We start from the raw sequence: 19,915 nt of genomic DNA on the forward strand, positions 1-19,915 counted from the left end.
AGTAGTGATAAATAGGTAAAATTACTAAATATATACAAATATACAGGAAAATGGATACCACATTCCTCCCCCCTCTCCCCCAATAACTCTCACGTCACCACTGAGGCTGCAGGGCAGCCCTGGGAAAGTCCAGGCTGGACTCCTGGAGTCGGCAGCAGTCGGGAACCGGAGGCAGGAACACACAGATATGGGCTGGCACGGATCAGGACCACAGGCAAACGAACGGACGGGATCCTTCCAGGATGCCGGGTGAAGGAAGGGAAGCAGGAAATCAGGAAAAGATCTGGCTCGGCCATCGTGATGCCTCAAATTTATACTGAGTGTGACGTATATGGGATGGAATACTCTGTTTGGTTAATTCTGGCATCTATCTTGTCTGTTCCTCCCCAAAGGAGGGCTCAGGTGGGGCCTCTGTGTCCTCCTGGACGGTAAAATATTTTCCTCAGAGCTGAGCAGTGTCCTTGGCTCTGCACACCAGTCTCTAGCAGTAACTATAAACATCAAGTGTTATCAGTCCTAGAAGCACATACACTGCATGAGAAACTTGCTGTTAATTTCAGCAAATGCAACTACTTACAAGGGACTTAGCTAAAAGCAAAAGTACAGAAACAGAAAACCACCTTTATCCTGGCCCAAACCAGGACAGGAGCACTTTCCTCCTCTTGGCTTCTGCCTGCAGGGGGTTGATTTGTGCCAAAACTTCCTTTTTTTTTTCAGGTCAGTTGGTAAAGATGTTGCTCTACACAGAAGTTACTCGCTACTTGGACTTCAAGGTGATCGAGGGGAGCTTTGTCTACAAGGGAGGGAAGATCTACAAAGTCCCTTCCACTGAGGCAGAAGCCCTTGCATCCAGTGAGTAGTTACACCTTGTTGTATCTCCTCAGGCTTTGTCAGCTCCTACATCTCTAAATGAAGCAAGACAAGTGTCTGCCCCCCACACCCCAGAGGGTTCTGTCCTCCTCTAGAAAAATAAATCTTGATGCTCCTCAGCTGTGGAGATCCAGGGAGGTTCTCCTCCTCTGCTCTGGGGAGAGCACCCCTGGAATCCTGGCTCCAGTTTGGGGCTCCCCAGTTGAGGAGAGACTGGGATCTACTGGAGAGAGGCCAAGGGAGAGCTGGGAGGGTGAGGAAGGGACTTGAGCATCTGTGCTGGGAAGAAAGAGTGAGAGGCCTGGGGCTGTTGAGGCTGGAGAAGAGAAGGCTGAGAGGGGATGTGCTGAATGTCCATCAGTAGCTGAGGGGTGGGGGGCAAGAGGAAGGGGCCAATCTCTTTTTGGGGGTGTCCAGGGAGAGGCCAAGGAAGACTGGGTTGAAGGGAGAAGAGAGGAAGTTGCAGCTCAGCATGAGGAGAAAGTTGTTGAGGGTGAGGCTGAGGGAGCCCTGGCCCAGGCTGCCCAGAGAGGTTGTGGAGTCTCCTTCTCTGGAGCCTTTCCAAACCCCCCTGGCTGTGTTCCTGTGTGGGCTGCCCTGGGGGATCCTGCTGGGGCAGGGGGGTTGCACTGGGGGATCTCCAGAGCTCCCTTCCCACCCCTGACATTCTGTGGTTCTGTGACTCCACCTCAGTCACAAGTTCTGCTGACATCTGCATCTCATTTGAGTACAAACACCACTTGTAGTGGGACTTTTGGGCTTCCTGAGCCTTGAGTCCCCATTTCCTTGGAGCTTTCAAGTGGAATTGGTCAAACTGCCTTTTCTGTGGTTCATTTGGTCAGAATTCAGCAGCATTTTACTTCCTCAGGAGCTTTCATTTGGGGCTCACTCTTGGCCATAAATATTTAACATCAGGTCCTTATTGGGTGGAATTTTGAGTGTAAAACATGTCACTTTCATCAGCAGGGAGATTAGAATGATTAATTCTGACAGGTGCCACCTTGGTCCTTCAACTTGGCCACGTTGCTGTCTCATCAGCAGCCTCACAGAGAAGATTTAATGCTGGCAGAAGTAGGAGGTGCCTTTGGTGCTGCCTCTGCAAGTCCAGTCCTGCTCCTCCAGTCTGTAGGAAATTAAAACTCAGAAATGGTGCCTTGGCCAACCTCATGGTTGATGTTTTGACCTTCACAGCACTTTCTGGTTTCTTGGTGAGGCTGCAGGAGAACCTGGGGCCACTTGGTTTGGTGGAGCTTTGGTCACCAGCCTTTGGTGATGCCTGGTATCATGCTTTCCTGAAGCCTGGTGGATCCCAAACACAGGGCTGGGACTTGTGGAAACTGCTCCTCAAGCTTCTCCTCAGCTGGAAGTAGTGCTGAAGCCCAGCCCTCAGTCATGCTTTGAGACAAATTGGCCATAACACATCTTGAGGTCTTTGGCTGTGGCAGGGAGCTTGGAACTAAATGATTTTTAAGGTCCTTCCCAACCCAAACCAGTCTGTGAGCCTACACCAGGACAGCTTCCAGTATCCAGCAGCTTGGCAGATGTTGGTGGCACCTTCTTGAACAGATTCCCTTGGTTCCCCTTGAGGCCAAACTCCCCCCCTTCTCCAGGGAAGTTTCCACCTCTTGCTGCTTCTCAGCCTTCTTCTGGTCCCTCTGTGGCACTGAGAGAGCCTTCCAGGGGTGGTGTTGGGTGCTGACAACATCTCTTGGGTGCTGACAACATCTTTGGGGTGCAGGGGAAGCCCTCCAGGGGTGGTGTTAGGTGGTGACAACATCTCTGGGGTGCAGGGGAAACCCTCCAGGGGTGGTGTTGGGTGCTGACATCTTTGGGGTACAGGAGAAGCCCTTCAGGGGTGGTGTTGGGTGCTGACAACATCTTTGGGGTGCAGGGAAAGCCCTCCAGGGGTGGTGTTGGGTGCTGACAACATCTCCCGGGTGCAGGGAAAGCCCTCCAGGGGTGGTGTTGGGTGCTTACAGCATCTCTTGGGTGCAGGGGAAGCCCTTCAGGGGTGGAGTTGGGTGCTGACAGCATCTCTGGGGTGCAGGGGAAGCCCTCCAGGGGTGGTGTTGGGTGCTGACAACATCTTTGGGGTGCAGGGGAAGTCCTCCAGGGGTGGTGTTGGGTGCTGACAACATCTTTGGGGTGCAGGGGAAGTCCTCCAGGGGTGCTGTTGGGTGCTGACAATATCTCTGGTGTGCTGACAACATCTTTGGGGTGCAGGGGAAGCCCTCCAGGGGTGGTGTTGGGTGCTGACAACATCTCTTGGGTGCTGACAACATCTGGGTGCAGGGAAAGCCCTCCAGGGGTGGTGTTGGGTGCTTACAGCATCTCTTGGGTGCAGGGGAAGCCCTTCAGGGGTGGAGTTGGGTGCTGACAACATCTCTGGGGTGCAGGGGAAGTCCTCCAGGGGTGGTGTTGGGTGCTGACAACATCTTTGGGGTGCAGGGGAAGTCCTCCAGGGGTGGTGTTAGGTGCTGACAACATCTCTGGAGTGCAGGGGAAGCCCTTCAGGGGTGCTGTTGGGTGCTGACAACATCTCTGGGGTGCAGGGGAAGCCCTCCAGGGGTGTAGTTGGGTGCTGACAACATCTCTGGGGTGCTGGGGAAGCCCTCCAGGAGTGCTGTTGGGTGCTGACATCTTTGGGGTGCAGGGGAAGCGTTTGAGGGGTGCTGTTAGGTGGTGACAACATCTCTGGGGTGCAGGGGAAGCCCTCCAGGGGTGTAGTTGGGTGCTGACAACATCTTTGGGGTGCAGGGGAAGTCCTCCAGGGGTGCTGTTGGGTGCTGACAATATCTCTGGTGTGCTGACAACATCTTTGGGGTGCAGGGGAAGCCCTCCAGGGGTGGTGTTGGGTGCTGACAACATCTCTTGGGTGCTGACAACATCTGGGTGCAGGGAAAGCCCTCCAGGGGTGGTGTTGGGTGCTTACAGCATCTCTTGGGTGCAGGGGAAGCCCTTCAGGGGTGGAGTTGGGTGCTGACAACATCTCTGGGGTGCAGGGGAAGTCCTCCAGGGGTGGTGTTGGGTGCTGACAACATCTTTGGGGTGCAGGGGAAGTCCTCCAGGGGTGGTGTTAGGTGCTGACAACATCTCTGGAGTGCAGGGGAAGCCCTTCAGGGGTGCTGTTGGGTGCTGACAACATCTCTGGGGTGCAGGGGAAGCCCTCCAGGGGTGTAGTTGGGTGCTGACAACATCTCTGGGGTGCTGGGGAAGCCCTCCAGGAGTGCTGTTGGGTGCTGACATCTTTGGGGTGCAGGGGAAGCGTTTGAGGGGTGCTGTTAGGTGGTGACAACATCTCTGGGGTGCAGGGGAAGCCCTTCAGGTGTACTGTTGGGTGCTGACAACATCTCTGGGGTGCAGGGGAAGCCCTCCAGGAGTGGTGTTGGGTGCTGACAACATCTCTGGGGTGCTGACAACATCTTTGGGGTGCAGGTTTGATGGGGTTGTTCGAGAAACGGCGCTTCAGGAAGTTCCTGGTCTATGTTGCCAACTTTGATGAGAATGATCCCCGGACTTTTGAGGGGGTGGATCCCAAGAAAACCACCATGAGGGATGTCTACAAGAAGTTTGACCTGGGCCAAGATGTGATTGACTTCACAGGCCATGCCCTGGCTCTCTACAGGACTGATGAGTAAGTGGGGAGGGGGTTTGCTTCACTGAGGGAGGAGCTGAGCAGTGGAACTGACAGCCCCAGGGCAGTGGTGGAGTCACCAAGCCTGGAAGGGGCCAAAAAAAAAGTCTGCATGTGGCACCTGAGGACTTGGTTTGGTTTAGTGGTGGACTGAGGGTTGGACTTGATCTTTTCCAGCCCTCAGGATTCTGTGTGTTGCAAAGTGTTTCTTCAAAGACTTAAAATTCTTGTTAAAATTAATTTTAAGATCCTGAATCTCCTGCTGAGGGAAGATTTGAATGAGTTCCTGGGGTTAATGAGCCTTCTCCTTCCTGAATAAAACCCTCTGAGGACATCAAGTCCTTCTAAAAAGGAACTTTCAAGGAAATACTTGACAGCAGCAGATGGAGGGTGGGGAAGGAAACTGGTCAGGAAGTAAATATTTTGCTTTTGGGGGGTGTTCTGCTTTTAAGTCTTGGTTGCAAATCCCATCACTGTCCTCTCCAGCTATCTAGACCAGCCATGCCAAGAAACAATCAACAGGATTAAGCTCTACAGTGAGTCACTGGCTAGATATGGGAAAAGTCCCTACCTTTATCCCCTCTATGGCCTTGGAGAGCTGCCCCAAGGATTTGCAAGGTGAGAACTTGGCTTTGGATTCTGGTTTTGGTACCTGGTGGAGGGGGATGAGATCTTTGGAGTCAGTGCTCAAACTTCTAGAACTTCTTGTGGTCATGAATGGTTCTTTCCCTGTTGTAAGCAAGAAAAGATTCCTCTGGGTGAGCTCACTGCTTTCTGGGCTTTTTTACCACGATTCCTGGTGCTGGGGGGAGCTCTGGGTTTGCTCAGGGATTGTGTTGGCAGTGAAGCAACATCCTGGGTGGAGAATGGCTGGAGAGCAGCCCTGAGGAGAAGGACTTGGGGGTGTGGGGTGAGGAGAAGCTCAAGAGAGGCATCAAATCCCCCATGTCCTGGGCTGCATCCCCAGCAGTGTGAGCAGCAGGGCCAGGGAGGGGATTGTCCCCCTCTGCTCCGCTCTGGGGAGACCCCCCTGGGGTAAAGCTGTGTCCAGCTCTTGGGTCCCCAGCAGCAGAAGGACACGGAGCTGTTGGAGCCAGTGCAGAGGAGGCCCTGGAGCTGCTGGGAGGGCTGGAGCAGCTCTGCTCTGGAGCCAGGCTGAGAGAGTTGGGGGTGTTGAGGCTGGAGAAGAGAAGGCTGCAATGGGGAGACCTTAGAGCACCTTCCAGTGCCTGAAGGGGCTCCAGGAAAGCTGGGGAGGGACTTGGGACAAGGGCCTGGAGGGATGGGACCCTGCGAGGGGGAAGGATTTCCAGCTGGGAGAGGGGAGATGGAGAGGAGATCTTGGGCAGGCAGGGAGGGAGGGAGGGAGGGAGGGAGAACTTGTTTGGGGTGAAGGTGCTGAGCTTTAGAACCAGGTTGCCCAGGAAAAGAGTCTCTGCCCCATCCCTGGCAGTGTTCAAAGCCAGGTTGGATGGGGCTTGGAGCAATGTGGGAGGGAGGTGTCCCTGCCCATGGCAGCGGGGTTGGAATGAGCTGAGCTTTCAGTTCTCTTCCAAGCCAACCCATTCCAGGATTCTATTTCTTGGGGAGGGAGGGAGGGAGGGAGAAATTCTTTGGGGTGAGGGTGCTGAGCCCCTGGTTGCCCAGGTTGTCCAAGGAAGTTGTGGCTGCCCCATCCCTGGCAGTGTCTCAGGTCAGGTTGGATGGGGCTTGGAGCACCCTGGGCTGGTGGGAGGTGTCCCTGCCCATGGCAGGGGGGTTTGGAATAAGATGAGCTTTAAGGTCTCTCCCATTCCATGATTCTATCCAAGAAGTCCCATATTCCTGCCTGGTGTAGCCACAGCTCTTACACTGGAGGACTGTGGGTTGCACCAAGCTGTTTTTTTCTCCATGGGTGGCATCTCTCCTGGAATTTGTTCCAAGGGCAGCTGATGCCTTGCAGGAAGAACAGAAAGCAGAGGTTCAAACAGAGGTTTGAAGAGGTTTAAGTCTGACAGGAAGTTTGGATAAAGGGGACAGAAAAAGGGGTTGGAAGGGCTGTGGGAACCCAAGCTGGACCTGTTGGAGATGCTGAAGTTGCTCTTGTTCTTGCAGGCTAAGTGCCATCTATGGAGGCACCTACATGCTGAACAAACCCATTGAGGAGATCGTGATAGAGAATGGCAAAGTGGTTGGTGTGAAGTCTGAAGGAGAGGTACAAATCCCAAGTTCTTTCATCCTGTCAGGGTTTAACACTGCCCTGGCAATTAAACTGAATGCCAGATGCTGTCTCTTAATCCCTCTCCCCTCCCTGATAAAGAAAGGAGAGAGAATAAGGGAGAGAGACTGATGGGTTGGGAACTAAACTACACAGCTTGAATGGAACAGGAATGAGAAATAGGAAAAATGACTCAATCTATACAAATCTACAGGAAAATTGATCCCAGGTTCCTCCCCCTTTCCCCCAAGAACTCTCCCATCCCCACTGAAGCTGTAGGGCAGCCCTGGGAAAGTCCAGGCTGGAATCCTGGGGTCAGGAGCAGTTGGGAGCTGGAGGCAGGAACACACAGATTCAGGCTGGGATGGATCAGGAGCAGAGGCAGAGGAAGGGATGGAATCCTCCCAGGATGCTGAAGCAAAGAGGGAGAGGGGAAGAAGGGGAAGCAGGAAGGGCTTTGAGCCTGGGGATCCCTCCAATTTCTCCTGAGGATGAGGTGTATGGGATGGAATCCTCTGTTTGGTCAATTCTGGTCATTTCTCTTGTCTGTTCCTCCCCACAGGAGGGTTTCAGGTGTGACCTCTTGACTCCTTTTCTCCTTTTGGAGGGCCAAATGTTGCTCAGAGCTGAGCAGTGTCCTTGGCTCTGCAGCCCATTCTCCAGCAGTAACTCTAACCACGGAGTGGGATCAGTCCCAGCAGCAGCCACTGCCTGAGAAACTTGCTGTGAATTTCAGCAAGTGCAGCTCCTGACAAGAGACTGAGCTGAAAGCAAAAGCACAAGCCAGAAAATCCCCTTTCTCCTGGCCCAAAACAGGACACATCCCCATCCCACATCTTCCCCTCTCCAAACAGAGACTCTTGGTCATTGATCTGACCAAAATCAGTAGAAAACCCCTCATCAAAGTCCTTGGATTTCATATCTTTTTTTTTTTTCCCCATGTGTTATCTCTATGTTTGCATGATGAGGAGCAAAAGGATGAGAGGAGATCATCTCAGGTTGCACCAGGCTGGAGATGAGGAGAAACTTAATGACTGAAAGGGTTTTTTCAGCACAGCCCAGGGGGTGGTTGAATCCTGGAGGTGTTTAAATTCTCTGGGGTTGTGGTGCTGAGAGCCATGGTTGGGTACATGGTGCTCTTCCAGCTCTGGATTGGGTAGAGTTGAGTTAATGGTGAAAGATCTTCTCCAGCCAGAAAGATTCTGTGATTCTGAACACAACATTCCTACTCCAGGAGCTGGAATGAAGGCTCCATGGGCTGGGCAAGGTTTTCCTCTGAATAAATGGAATATTTCCTCTGAATAAACTGGGCTGGCAAAGCTGGAAAGGTGCTGCCTGCTGGGTCCTAACCAGCTCTGCCCTTGAGAACTGAACAGGAGCTGCTCAGGCAGCTGCCACACAACCTTTTGGCAGCTTCTTCTCAACTCCAGAGTTCTTCAGGCTCTTTGGGAGCTATAAATGTTCTCCCAACCAGAGCAGGAACTTTCTGGGACAGCTCAGCACTTTTTGGTAGGGTAATGTGTCCCTTGTGGGGTGTCCTGGGTGTCCTGTGTAGCTGTGAAGGTGCTAATCCATGCTACAGACTGACATGCCCAAGTGCAGCCTGCCTGGAAGCTTCAGATTGCTCAAAGATGAAATTATTTATGTAAAAAAAAAATGAAATAAAAATATTTGTGATGAGAACTGCTCAGTTCTGCTTCAACCTTGGGTAGAGCTGTGAGGAACACACCGAGAGGCAAATCGCCCAAGCTGGCAGTGAAGTAAGGACCTGCTGGTGGAAAAAACACCTCAAATCTCAGTTTTGTTTTTTTTTTTCCCTCCAAATCACCTGGTTCCTCACCTCCCTGAGGTGCTCACCTGAGGTCCATCTCCTCCCCACAGGTGGCTCGCTGCAAGCAGCTCATCTGTGACCCCAGTTACGTCTCGGACCGCGTCACCAAGGTGGGGCAGGTGATCCGGGTCATCTGCATCCTGAGCCACCCCATCAAGAACACAAATGATGCCAACTCCTGCCAGATCATCATTCCACAGAACCAGGTCAACCGAAAATCAGGTGTGTGGGTGGATGGATGGATGGGAAAAGCACCCACTCTGTGTGCTCTGAGGGACTCTGAGGTGTCAAACCCTGGGGTTGACTTCATATCCTCGTCCCCAAATCCTTTTGGGGGGATCCTGGGAGGCTGTGAGCTTTATAGAGCTGTGGTTGGGAGAAGCTGAGGTGCCTGTGGTTGGAAAGCCCCCTGAGGAACCCACCAAAGGAAGTGCCTCAAGTTGGGAGAAGTGGGTGAGAAGCTGTGGGAGGGGGGTGAGGGCTGAGTGCAGAAGGGGAAATGAATGAATCAGGCAATGGTTTGGGTTGGAAAGGACCTTAAAGATCTTACACATCTCATTCCAACCCTTCTGCCATGGGCAGGGACACCTCCCACCAGCCCAGGGTGCTCCAAGCCCCATCCAACCTGACCTGAGACACTGCCAGGGATGGGGCAGCCACAACTTCCTTGGACAACCTGGGCACCCAGGGGCTCAGCACCCTCACCCCAAAGAATTTCTTCCTCCCTCCCACCCCAAGAAATAGAATCCTGGAATGGATTGGTTTGGAAGAGAACTGAAAGCTCAGCTCATTCCCACCCCCCTGCCATGGGCAGGGACACCTCCCTCCCAGATTGCTCCAAGCCCCATCCAACCTGGCTTTGAACACTGCCAGGGATGGGGCAGAGACTCTTTTCCTGGGCAACCTGGTTCTAAAGCTCAGCACCCTCACCCCAAACAATTTCTCCCTCCCTCCCTCCCTGCCTGCCCAAGATCTCCTCTCCATCTCCCCTCCTGCAGCTGGAAACCCTTCCCCCTCGCAGGGTCCCATCCCTCCAGGCCCTTGTCCCAAGTCCCTCCCCAGCTTTCCTGGAGCCCCTTCAGGCACTGGAAGGTGCTCTAAGGTCTCCCCATTGCAGCCTTCTCTTCTCCAGCCTCAGCACTCCCAACTCTCTCAGCCTGGCTCCAGAGCAGAGCTGCTCCAGCCCTCCCAGCAGCTCCAGGGCCTCCTCTGGACTCACTCCAACAGCTCCATGCCACAGCTTCTTGGGACAACCTGTTCCAGGCTCTCAGCACCCTCACCTCAAAGAATTTCTCCCCAAGATCTCCTCTCCATCTCCCCTCTTGCACCTTAAAACCATCCTCCCTTTTTCCCATCCCTCCAGACCCTTGTTTAAAGTCCCTCCCCAGCTTTCCTCTGAACCCCCCAAAACTTCTGAGGGGTGCTGGGGACCCTGCTGGCTTTCAGGACCCATCCTAACCCCAGGAAGCTGAGTTTTGGAGAGCTCATGGAGCTTTTGGTGTCCTGAAGCCACGAGACCAGGAGCCACCCAGACCTCTAGGGCAGTGACAGAACTTCAGGTGTGGTTTTCAACAAGACCACGAGGTGGGAAGCTCCAGGGAGAGAACCAGGAGTCTGCAAACAAGAGGAGATTTTTTGGGGAGAGGCAGCAGCAGGGTTGGTGGTTTTTTTGGTGCCTCCTGACCTGGTTCCCTGGTGGCTTTCCCCAGATATCTACGTCTGTATGATCTCCTCTGCACACAACGTGGCAGCTCAGGGGAAGTACATTGCCATTGCCAGCACCACCGTGGAGACTGCTGACCCAGAGAAGGAAATCAAGCCAGCCCTGGACCTCTTGGAGCCCATTGAGCAGAAGTAAGCCCCAAACCAACCCCTTCTTCCCTTCTTCACACTGCAAACTCTTGCCACTCACAATAGGTCTCCCTCCAACCCTGAGGGAGCAGCAGTATGAAACACCAGCCAGGCAGGGGCTGGCAGCAAAGTCTTGGGGATTATTTTTTTTTTTTTTAAATGGTTGGAAACAGAAATGCTGAGGTACCAACAGGCTGATTCCTCTTCTTACCTCTGCTGTCAGAGTGGTTCCAAGGAATGTTGGTCAGTATGGTGACAGAATGTTGATCAGTATGGTGACAGAATGTTGGTCAGTATGGTGTCCTGGAGACATCCCAAACCCACCTGGGTGATGTACTCCTCTGTTACCTACTTGAGGTCACCCTGCTCAGGTGGGGGGTGGACCTGGTGGTCTCTTGGGGTACCTTCCAGCCCCTGATATTCTGTGATCCTGTGTGTGCTGGGGCCTGAGGAGTGGAGGCAGAGGAGATCTGAAAGTCTTGAGGCTGCCAAAAGGAGTTGGAGTTTCCTCCTTGAGTGCTCAGGTGCTGGGCAGAGCAATGCCCTTGGGTTCCTGCACCCCTTGTGGGAATATGGATCATAAAATGGGTGCTGGAATGGTTTGGGTTGGAAGGGACCTCAAAGCTCATCCAGTCCCAACCCCCTGCATGGGCAGGGACACCTCCCACCAGCCCAGGGGGCTCCAAGCCCCATCCAACCTCACCTGAGACACTGCCAGGGATGGGGCAGCCACAACTTCCTTGGACAGCCTGGGCCAGGCTCTCCCCACCCTCAAATTCAAGAAGTTCCTCCCCATCTCCAACCTCAATCTCCCCTTTCTCTCCAAGTTTTAACCCATTTCCCTTCTCCTCTCCCTACCCCCCTGTGTCCAAAGCTCTCCCCCAGCTTTCTTGGAGCCCCTTCAGATATTGGAAGGTTGCTCTAAGCTCACCTGGGAGCCTCCTCTTCTCCAGGCTGAACAACCCCAAGCCCTCAGCCTGGCTTCCCAGGGAGGTGCTCAGCCCTCTGAGCATTTGAGTGGCTCTGCTCTGGACACCTTCCAGGAGCTCTGTGTCCTTCTGGTGTTGGGGACTCCACAACTGGACACAGAGCTCCAGGTGGGGTCTCAGCAGAGCAGAGGGGGAGAATCCCCTCCCTTGACTTTCTGTCTCTGCTGCTTTTGATGCAGCCCAGGACCTGCTTGCTTTCTGGGCTGTAAGCACACACTGAGGGCTCACCTGGAGCTTCTGGGACACCCCCACCCCCAAGTCCTTCTCCTCAGGGCTCTCTTCAATCCTTTCTCCTCCCAGTCTGTATTTTCCATGGGATTCCCCTGACCCAGGTGCAGAACCTTGCACTTGGCCTCATTGAACTTCATGCAGTTTGCCCCAGTTCTTCTTCAGCCTCTCCAGGTCCCTCTGGATGCCATCCCCTCCCTCCAGTGTTTTCCCCACAGAGTTTGCTCTCTGTGCTCTCCATCCCACTTTCCATGGGGAAAGATGTTGGATTCCAGCTCCCATTGTGGTGTTATGGATCACCACCATCCCATCACCAATCCTTGAGGAACTCCACTCCTCACACACCCCCATTTGCACCCTGATCCCAGCTCTTTGGGTGCCACCATCCAGCTCCCTCTTTGGGTGCAACAAACCCACCCTGAAGCTCTTTGGTTTGATTTTAATTGATTTTATTTTTCCCTTCTTTCCAGGTTTGTGAGCATCAGTGACCTGTTTGCCCCGACTGACTTGGGAACTGAAAGCCAGGTCAGTGAGTGCCCTGCTGGGGTTTTGGGAAAGGGGAGAGGGAGATGGAGAGGGAAAGGAAAGGGGAAAGGAAAGAAAAAGGAAAAGGACGGGGAAAGGAAAGGGAAAGGGGAAGGGAAAAGGAAAGGGAAAGGGAAAAGAGAAAAGGAAAAGGAAAGGAAAGGGGAAAGGAAAAGGGAAAGGGAAAAGGAAAGGAAAAGGGAAGGGGAAAGGAAAGGAAAGGAAAGGAAAGGAAAGGAAAGGAAAGGAAAGGAAAGGAAAGGAAAGGAAAGGAAAGGAAAGGAAAGGAAAGGAAAGGAAAGGAAAGGAAAGGAAAGGAAAAGGGAAGGGGAAAGGAAAGGAAAGGAAAGGAAAGGAAAGGAAAGGAAAGGAAAGGAAAGGAAAGGAAAGGAAAGGAAAGGAAAGGAAAGGAAAGGAAAGGAAAGGAAAGGAAAGGAAAGGAAAGGAAAGGAAAGGAAAAGGGAAGGGGAAAGGAAAGGAAAAGGAAAGGAAAGGAAAGGAAGGAAAGGAAAGGAAAGGAAAGGAAAGGAAAGGAAAGGAAAGAAAGGAAAGGAAAGGAAAGGAAAGGAAAGGAAAGGAAAGGAAAGGAAAGGAAAGGAAAAGGGAAGGAAAGGAAAAGGGAAGGGGAAAGGAAAAGGGAAGGGGAAAGGGGAAAGGAAAAGGAAGGGAAGGAAGGGAAGGGGAAAGGAAAGGGAAGGGGAAAGGGAAGGGGAAAGGAAAAGGGAAGGGGAAAGGAAAAAGGGAAGGGGAAAGGGGAAGGGGAAAGGAAAAGGAAAGGGAAGGGGAAAGGGAAAGGAAAAGGGAAGGGAAGGGGAAAGGAAAAGGAAGGGGAAAGGAAAGAAAAGAAAAGGAAAGGGAAGGGGAGAGGAAAGGGAAGGGGAAGGAAAGGGAAGGGGAAAGGAAGGGAACGGGAAAGGGAAGGGAAGGGAAAGAAAGGGGAAAGGAAAGGAAAAGGGAAGGGGAAAGGAAAGGAAAAGGGAAGGGGAAAGGAAAATAGAGAGAAAAGGAGGAGGAGAGGGAGAGGGAGTTGGTTGCTCAACAGCTTCTTGGTCTCTGGACTGAGCACGTGCAGAGGAGGACCAGGAAAATGCTCAGGGAGCTGGAACAGCTTCTCATACAAAGCCAGGAGGGAGCTGGGGTTGTTCAACCTGGAGAAGCTTCAGGGAAACCTAAGAGTGACCTTGTGGTGTCTTAAATGGCTACAGGAAGGGTGGAGAGGGACTGTGTGCAAGGGCCTGGAGGGATAGGATGAGGGGAAATGGGTTTAAATTAGAGAAGAGCAGATTTAGAGTGGATGTCAGGAACAAGTTCTTTACCTTGAGGGTGGAGGAATAAAACCAGGTTGCCCAGGGAGGTGGTTGAGGCCTCATCCCTGGAGATATCCAAGGCTTGAGGAGGCTCTGAGCATCCTGATCTGGTTGGGGGTGTCCCTGCTGACTGTAGGGGTTGGACTGGATGACCTTGAGAGGTCCCTTCCAAATGCTTCTCTGCTTCATAAAGACACTATAAACCCTTGTAAAGAGACAAGGATCTGAAAAGCTCAAGGAAGAGGTGACAAGATCCCTGCCTGCCTGTGAGGCACTGAGGACTTGGCTCAGCCAAATGCCCAGCACTTTATTGGCTTAAGAGCAAAACAAGGCAGAAACCTGGCAGAGCAGCTGTAAAGGAGATCCCTGCATGAGTCCTCCACACTCCTGCAGGAGGACAAGGGCAGGCTGCAGTCTAAAGGGTTTTAAATTAGAGAAGAGCAGATTTAGAGTGGATGTCAGGAACAAGTTCTTTACCATGAGGGTGGGGGAACAAAACCAGGTTGCCCAGGGAGGTGGTTGAGGCCTCATCCCTGGGGATACCCAAGGATTGAGGAGGCTCTGAGCATCCTGAGCTGGCTGAGGGTTTTCCCTGCTTCCTGCAGGGGTTGGGATGAGGTGAGCTTTGGATTTCCCTTCCCACCCATTCCCTGGTTCCCCCTTTCTGCTCCTTCCCAGATCTTTATTTCCCGCACTTACGACGCCACCACCCACTTCGAGACGACGTGTGATGACATCAAGGACATCTACAAGAGGATGATGGGCTCAGAGTTTGACTTTGAGGAGATGAAACGTAAGAAGAACGACATCTACGGGGAGGAGGAGCAGCAGTAATGAGAATTCCCTTTTAATTAGGAGCAATTAAAATCGGCTAATATGAATATATTAAGGAACTTAATGAACACTGTATGAAACTCAATATTGTAAGGCCTGCTTTTTGTAATCCCATCTCTGAGAGATTGAAGAGTTCTGCACTGGTAATGTTTCCCTTTTTTGTTGGTTTTTTTTTTTTTTTTTTTTGTTGGTTTTTTGGGGGGTTTTGGGTTTTTTTTGTTTTTTTTGGATATCATGTGTTTAATTCTCTCATCCTAGTAGGGCTGCTGTCCAGAATCTGGCAAATTACTGACTGATTTAACAACTAACCTGAAAGGCAAGACTGAACCTTTTTATTTTTTATTATTATTATTATTATTATTATTTTATTTCTTTTTTTTTTTGGTGCAGATTGGAACCAATAACTCATTGACAGCTGTGTCTTCACCTTGGTCCTATTTTTTTTTTTTTTTTTTAATCATTGGTAGCAACATCCTGCACGAGTCTGTGAGCTGGTGAGCTGATAGATGTGACCAGTTGTCACTGAAAAAAAAAAAAAATAAAAAATAATGATGAATCAAGGAAAAAGAGAAAACTGAGCACTCCATTATTGTGGACAGCATCCCTAAAAATCAAAGAAAAAAGAAAAAAAAAGCTGTGGCAAAGTTTGTATTTCTGGAGAAATCCCAAGCCCACATCTCTTGTAGCACCAAACCTTGTGGGACTGGAACTTCCACCCCCCTGATAAGAGGGTTGGGACCCAGCTGTGCCTCCAGAGCCTCCTTTTGTGTTTTAATCTGAATAAAAATGGAGAGAACAAACTGATCAGAGCAAGGCAAAGCTGTGGAAGTATTTCTCTGGGGATTTCTTTTTGGTTTTTTTGTTTTTGGATCTGGACCAAACGGGCGCTGCGGTATCGACATGACAGAGCCTTGTGCTTCTTTTGTTTTTATTTTTATTTTAATTTCTTTTTTCCTTGTCTCCTTGAAAGGCTCCAGATGATTTCTGTACTGCCAAGTAAAGCCAAATTCTGGAAACCAGCCCTGGGCTCTGCTCTGATTCGCTTCAGCATCTTCCTGGCTTGAGATCCTTTGGATCTTTGGCCCTTGCCAGAGGAAACGCTGGTGGTTGGGGAGGAGGGAAAATAATTCCAGGCATCCCTGGGGTTTGGTTTCCCAGCCCTGGGGCTGTTTTTTAGCAGAGGGGAAGATGCTGCCCAGCTCTCTCTGAAGCTGGGGGCAGGGAGCAGCCTCCTGGTTCCCTCCAGCACTTCCCAAGGGCCCTGTCTGGGAAAAGCACCCACTGGAAGTGTCAGCTCTGCTCTTCCACAGCTCCAGGACGAGAAGCAGGAGGGAATCCAGGTGGGAATCTTGAGTGTTCCTGCAGCCTGAAGGGTCCTGCTGGAGGGCAGCAGAGAGCAGCAGGGATCCTCTTGATTTTAAGGAAAAAAAAAAAATGGGAAATAAAGCCTTGGATCAGCTTTTCTCCTGCCCAGCTCGGCCAGGGAGGGACGTGGGGAAGGGCTGAGCCTTCCCTTCAGAGGAACCGGGGCTGTGACCGCATCTCGGTGACAAAGCTGCCGGGACTGCCCCCTCTTCCTCTCTCCCTTGCTTGGGGTTTTCAGCACTTCCCCTTCCCGGGGTTCCCGTTCGAGGAAATGTTGATCCAGCTGAACCCACCAGAACCTGGTTCTGGTTCTGGGGGTGTGTGTGGGGCTGGGGAAGTTCTCCCCTGCTTGGTGCTTCCTCCCTTGAGCTGCTGCGGGGCTGAGCAGCGGGAGAGCTCCCGGTGCAGGAGGAACATGAGATCCTGCAAATCCGAGCTGTTCCTGACATCCCCACCCTGCTCTGACCCCGCTGTTCCTGAGGATGGGAAGGACGAGAATGTGGATCCATCCATCAGCCTCAAAACCCTGTGCGGGTAGAGCCTCCCTTCTGCTTTTCTTCCTTAGAGAATCATGGAATGGGTTGGATTGGAAGGGACCCCAAAGCTCATCCAGTCCCAACCCCCTGCATGGGCAGGGACACCTCCCACCAGCCCAGGGGGCTCCAAGCCCCATCCAACCTGACCTGAGACACTGCCAGGGATGGGGCAGCCACAGCTTCTGGGGGCAACCTGGGCAACCAGGGGCTCAGCACCCTCACCCCAAAGAATTTCTCCCTCCCTCCCTCCCCAAGAAAGAGAATCCTGGAATGGGTTGGCTTGGAAGAGAACTGAAAGCTCAGCTCATTCCAACCCCCCTGCCATGGGCAGGGACACCTCCCTCCCAGATTGCTCCAAGCCCCATCCAACCTGGCTTTGAACACTGCCAGGGATGGGGCAGAGACTCTTTTCCTGGGCAACCTGGTTCTAAAGCTCAGCACCCTCACCCCAAACAAGTTCTCCCTCCCTGCCTGCCCAAGATCTCCTCTCCATCTCCCCTCTTGCAGCTGGAAACCCTTCCCCCTCGCAGGGTCCCATCCCTCCAGGCCCTTGTCCCAAGTCCCTCCCCAGCTTTCCTGGAGCCCCTTCAGGCACTGGAAGGTGCTCTAAGGTCTCCCCATTGCAGCCTTCTCTTCTCCAGCCTCAACACCCCCAACTCTCTCAGCCTGGCTCCAGAGCAGAGCTGCTCCAGCCCTCCCAGCAGCTCCAGGGCCTCCTCTGCACTGGCTCCAACAGCTCCGTGTCCTTCTGCTGCTGGGGACCCCAGAGCTGGACACAGCTTTACCCCAGGGGGGTCTCCCCAGAGCGGAGCAGAGGGGGACAATCCCCTCCCTGGGGAAGCAGCCCAGGACATGGGGGGGGGATGATTTGGGGTGGGGTTGGGAGCAGCCAAACCTCTGGGGTTCTGCCCCTCTCCAGTGAGCAGCAGTACATGAAACTTTTTTTTTTTTTCTCTTTTTTTTATTACTGAAACTCTTTACATCCTGTACAGAACATCTTGCATACTTTTATTAAAATAAAAAACCAAAAACCAAAAACCCAGGACAGCCCTGCCCTCCACATCCATCCAGGAATGCAGCTCACACCAGCCTGGAACGCTGCACTTCACTCCTGACGTGGGGTTGTCCACCATAAATATGAACATTTTTGTCTCTTTTTTAGGGTTTTTTTTTAACTATTTTTTGTTGTTTAACCCCCATCCCCTCAGACATTTCCTTATTTACAACTTTTCCACTTGCTGGAACATTCCAGAGCCCCAGCAGTGTGACTGTACCAAGAGGCAACAACAAGGGTGACTTGAAATGTAGTGTAGAAATCACCCCCCCCAAAAAAAACCCAAACAAACCAACCCCAAAATAAAAACCACATGAAAAAAAAAGTTGCCTTTATTATCCTTGGTCTCGGATTGCTCCTCACCTTCAAGTAAACAGTAAATTATTTTGTTTGTTTATCAATTTCTTATTCCTATTCCTCCCAAGGTCAGCTGCACGTGAAAATCCATCCCAATAACTTAAAACGGGGTTAAAGTGGAAACAGCTTCAGTCCCATGTGCAACAGCTCAGGGGGGGAGCAGCAAATCCCTGGTTGGGATTGGAGTTCCCCACCTTTAAATAATTCCTATGTACAGAGAGGGAGAGCTGAGCAGCCCAACCCAACCCCACAGGTACCTCAGGGCCACCCCACTGAGGCCCAGGATGCCCCAAGTGGTTCCCTGGGAGCCCAGGAGGAGCTGAGCTCTGGTTCTGCTTCATCACCTGCAACACAAAGATGTGGCCCAGGTTATTCCTGGAATGGTTTGGGTTGGAAGGGACCTCAAAGCTCATCCAGTCCCAACCCCCTGCCATGGGCAGGGACACCTCCCACCAGCCCAGGCTGCTCCAAGCCCCATCCAACCTGACCTGAGACACTGCCAGGGATGGGGCAGCCACAACTTCCTTGGACAACCTGGGCCAGGCTCTCCCCACCCTCAAATTCAAGAACTTCCTCCCCATCTCCAACCTCAATCTCCCCTTTCTCTCCAAGTTTTAACCCATTTCCCTTCTCCTCTCCCTACCCCCCATGTCCAAAGCCCTCCCCCAGCTTTCTTGGAGCCCCTTCAGATATTGGAAGGTTGCTCTAAGGTCACCTGGGAGCCTCCTCTTCTCCAGGCTGAACAACCCCAAGCCCTCAGCCTGGCTTCCCAGGGAGGTGCTCAGCCCTCTGAGCATTTGAGTGGCTCTGCTCTGGACACCTTCCAGGAGCTCTGTGTCCTTCTGATGTTGGGGACTCCACAACTGGACACAGAGCTCCAGGTGGCCTCTCAGCAGAGCTTTCCTCCTCTCACTCTCATGGCTCCTACAGAGCTGCTCCAGCTCTGGTTTTGCTCCTTTCTCCTGAGCGTGGAACCCCCCTGGCTGCAGCTTCAGGAATTGTCCCTGTGCATCAGCAGAGCCAGAGCAGCTCATGGAATCACTGAACTGGTTTGGAATTGAAATGGTTCAGGCTGGAGCTTAGGAAGAAGTTCTTCAGGAGGAGGGTGCTGAGACTCTGGAACAGATTGCCACAACAGAGAAGTTGTGGCTGCCCCCTCCCTGGAGGTGTTCAAGGCCAGGTTGGATGAGGCTTGGAGCAACCTGGGCTGGATGAGAGGTGTCCCTGGGCATGGAGCTTGGAGGAGATGAGCTCTGAGCTCCCTTCCCACCTCAACCATTCTGGGATTCATTCCATGAATTGTCCCAGAGGGAAAAGACCTCTAAGGTCATCAATCCAACCATCAATCCAACGCCCCCATGCCAACCCAACCATGTCCTGAAGTGCCTCATCCAGATGTTTATGTGGACACCTCCAATGATGGGGACTCCCCCACCTCCCTGGGCAGCCCCTCCCAGTGCCTGACAGCTCTTCCAGTAACGAAATTATCCTGCATATCCTGCAACCTCTGGGCAAGGTCCCAGCTCTGCTGCAGGAGCAGCTGGATCCCATTTCCCTGCCCTTCAGGAGAAAACCTGGGAGCCACTCCTGGACCTGGTTTTGGGGAGATCAGGAGTCCAACCCCCAGCTCCCCACTTACCAGCAGCTTCTTCTAAATGGAGCAGCCACTTTCTGTACCATCCCAGGGAAGGTGCTGACATCAGCCACCAGGATTCCTTTGCTCTCCAGCACCTCCCTGCTGGTGCTGGGCTTTGCTGCAAAGGAAGGAGAGGCACAGGAATTCAAGTGAGGTGGTTTGGAAAACATTCCCCAAATCCAACAACAGTTTTTTCTCTTCTGCAAACTCCAGGAGATGAACTCCAGCTTGGCAAGGAGCTTCAGCCCTACCAGGTCCCACCTGGAACCCTCACACAGCCCAGGGTGCTCCAAGCCCCATCCAACCTGACCTGAGACACTGCCAGGGATGGGGCAGCCACAGCTTCTGGGGGCAACCTGGGCACCCAGGGGCTCAGCACCCTCACCCCAAAGAGTTTCTCCCTCCCTCCCCAAGAAATAGAATCCTGGAATGAGTTGGCTTGGAAGAGAACTGAAAGCTCAGCTCATTCCAACCCCCCTGCCATGGGCAGGGACACCTCCCTCCCAGATTGCTCCAAGCCCCATCCAACCTGGCTTTGAACACTGCCAGGGATGGGGCAGAGACTCTTTTCCTGGGCAACCTGGTTCTAAAGCTCAGCACCCTCACCCCAAACAATTCCTCCCTCCCTCCCTCCCTGCCTGCCCAAGATCTCCTCTCCATCTCCCCTCTCCCAGCTGGAAACCCTTCCCCCTCGCAGGGTT

At 52.6% G+C, this 19,915-nt stretch overlaps 2 protein-coding genes across 4 annotated transcripts in view; one reads left to right on the plus strand and one right to left on the minus strand.

Moving 5' to 3' along the window:
• Positions 1 to 15,284, plus strand: part of LOC115600464 (rab GDP dissociation inhibitor beta) — a 29,596-nt gene extending 14,312 nt beyond the window's left edge. Inside the window, exons 4-11 of the mRNA XM_030469520.1 lie at positions 718 to 852; positions 4,306 to 4,504; positions 4,991 to 5,122; positions 6,599 to 6,698; positions 8,583 to 8,754; positions 10,242 to 10,386; positions 12,071 to 12,125; positions 14,111 to 15,284. Coding sequence (XP_030325380.1) covers positions 718 to 852; positions 4,306 to 4,504; positions 4,991 to 5,122; positions 6,599 to 6,698; positions 8,583 to 8,754; positions 10,242 to 10,386; positions 12,071 to 12,125; positions 14,111 to 14,266 — 1,094 coding nt within the window. The 3' untranslated portion in view covers positions 14,267 to 15,284. The remainder of the gene's footprint in view (positions 1 to 717; positions 853 to 4,305; positions 4,505 to 4,990; positions 5,123 to 6,598; positions 6,699 to 8,582; positions 8,755 to 10,241; positions 10,387 to 12,070; positions 12,126 to 14,110) is intronic.
• A 1,868-nt stretch (positions 15,285 to 17,152) lies between these two features.
• The window catches only part of TASOR2 (transcription activation suppressor family member 2), a 61,040-nt gene continuing 58,277 nt past the window's right edge, over positions 17,153 to 19,915 (minus strand). For all 3 annotated transcript variants that reach the window (XM_030469513.1, XM_030469514.1, XM_030469512.1), the window contains 2 exons: positions 19,218 to 19,332; positions 17,153 to 17,922 (listed from right to left, as the gene is read on the minus strand). In XM_030469513.1, coding sequence (XP_030325373.1) covers positions 17,919 to 17,922; positions 19,218 to 19,332 — 119 coding nt within the window. In that variant the 3' untranslated portion in view covers positions 17,153 to 17,918. The remainder of the gene's footprint in view (positions 17,923 to 19,217; positions 19,333 to 19,915) is intronic.

The sequence above is a fragment of the Calypte anna genome, chromosome 1 (genome assembly GCF_003957555.1).
Source record: "Calypte anna isolate BGI_N300 chromosome 1, bCalAnn1_v1.p, whole genome shotgun sequence".
Classification (NCBI taxonomy): domain Eukaryota; kingdom Metazoa; phylum Chordata; class Aves; order Apodiformes; family Trochilidae; genus Calypte; species Calypte anna.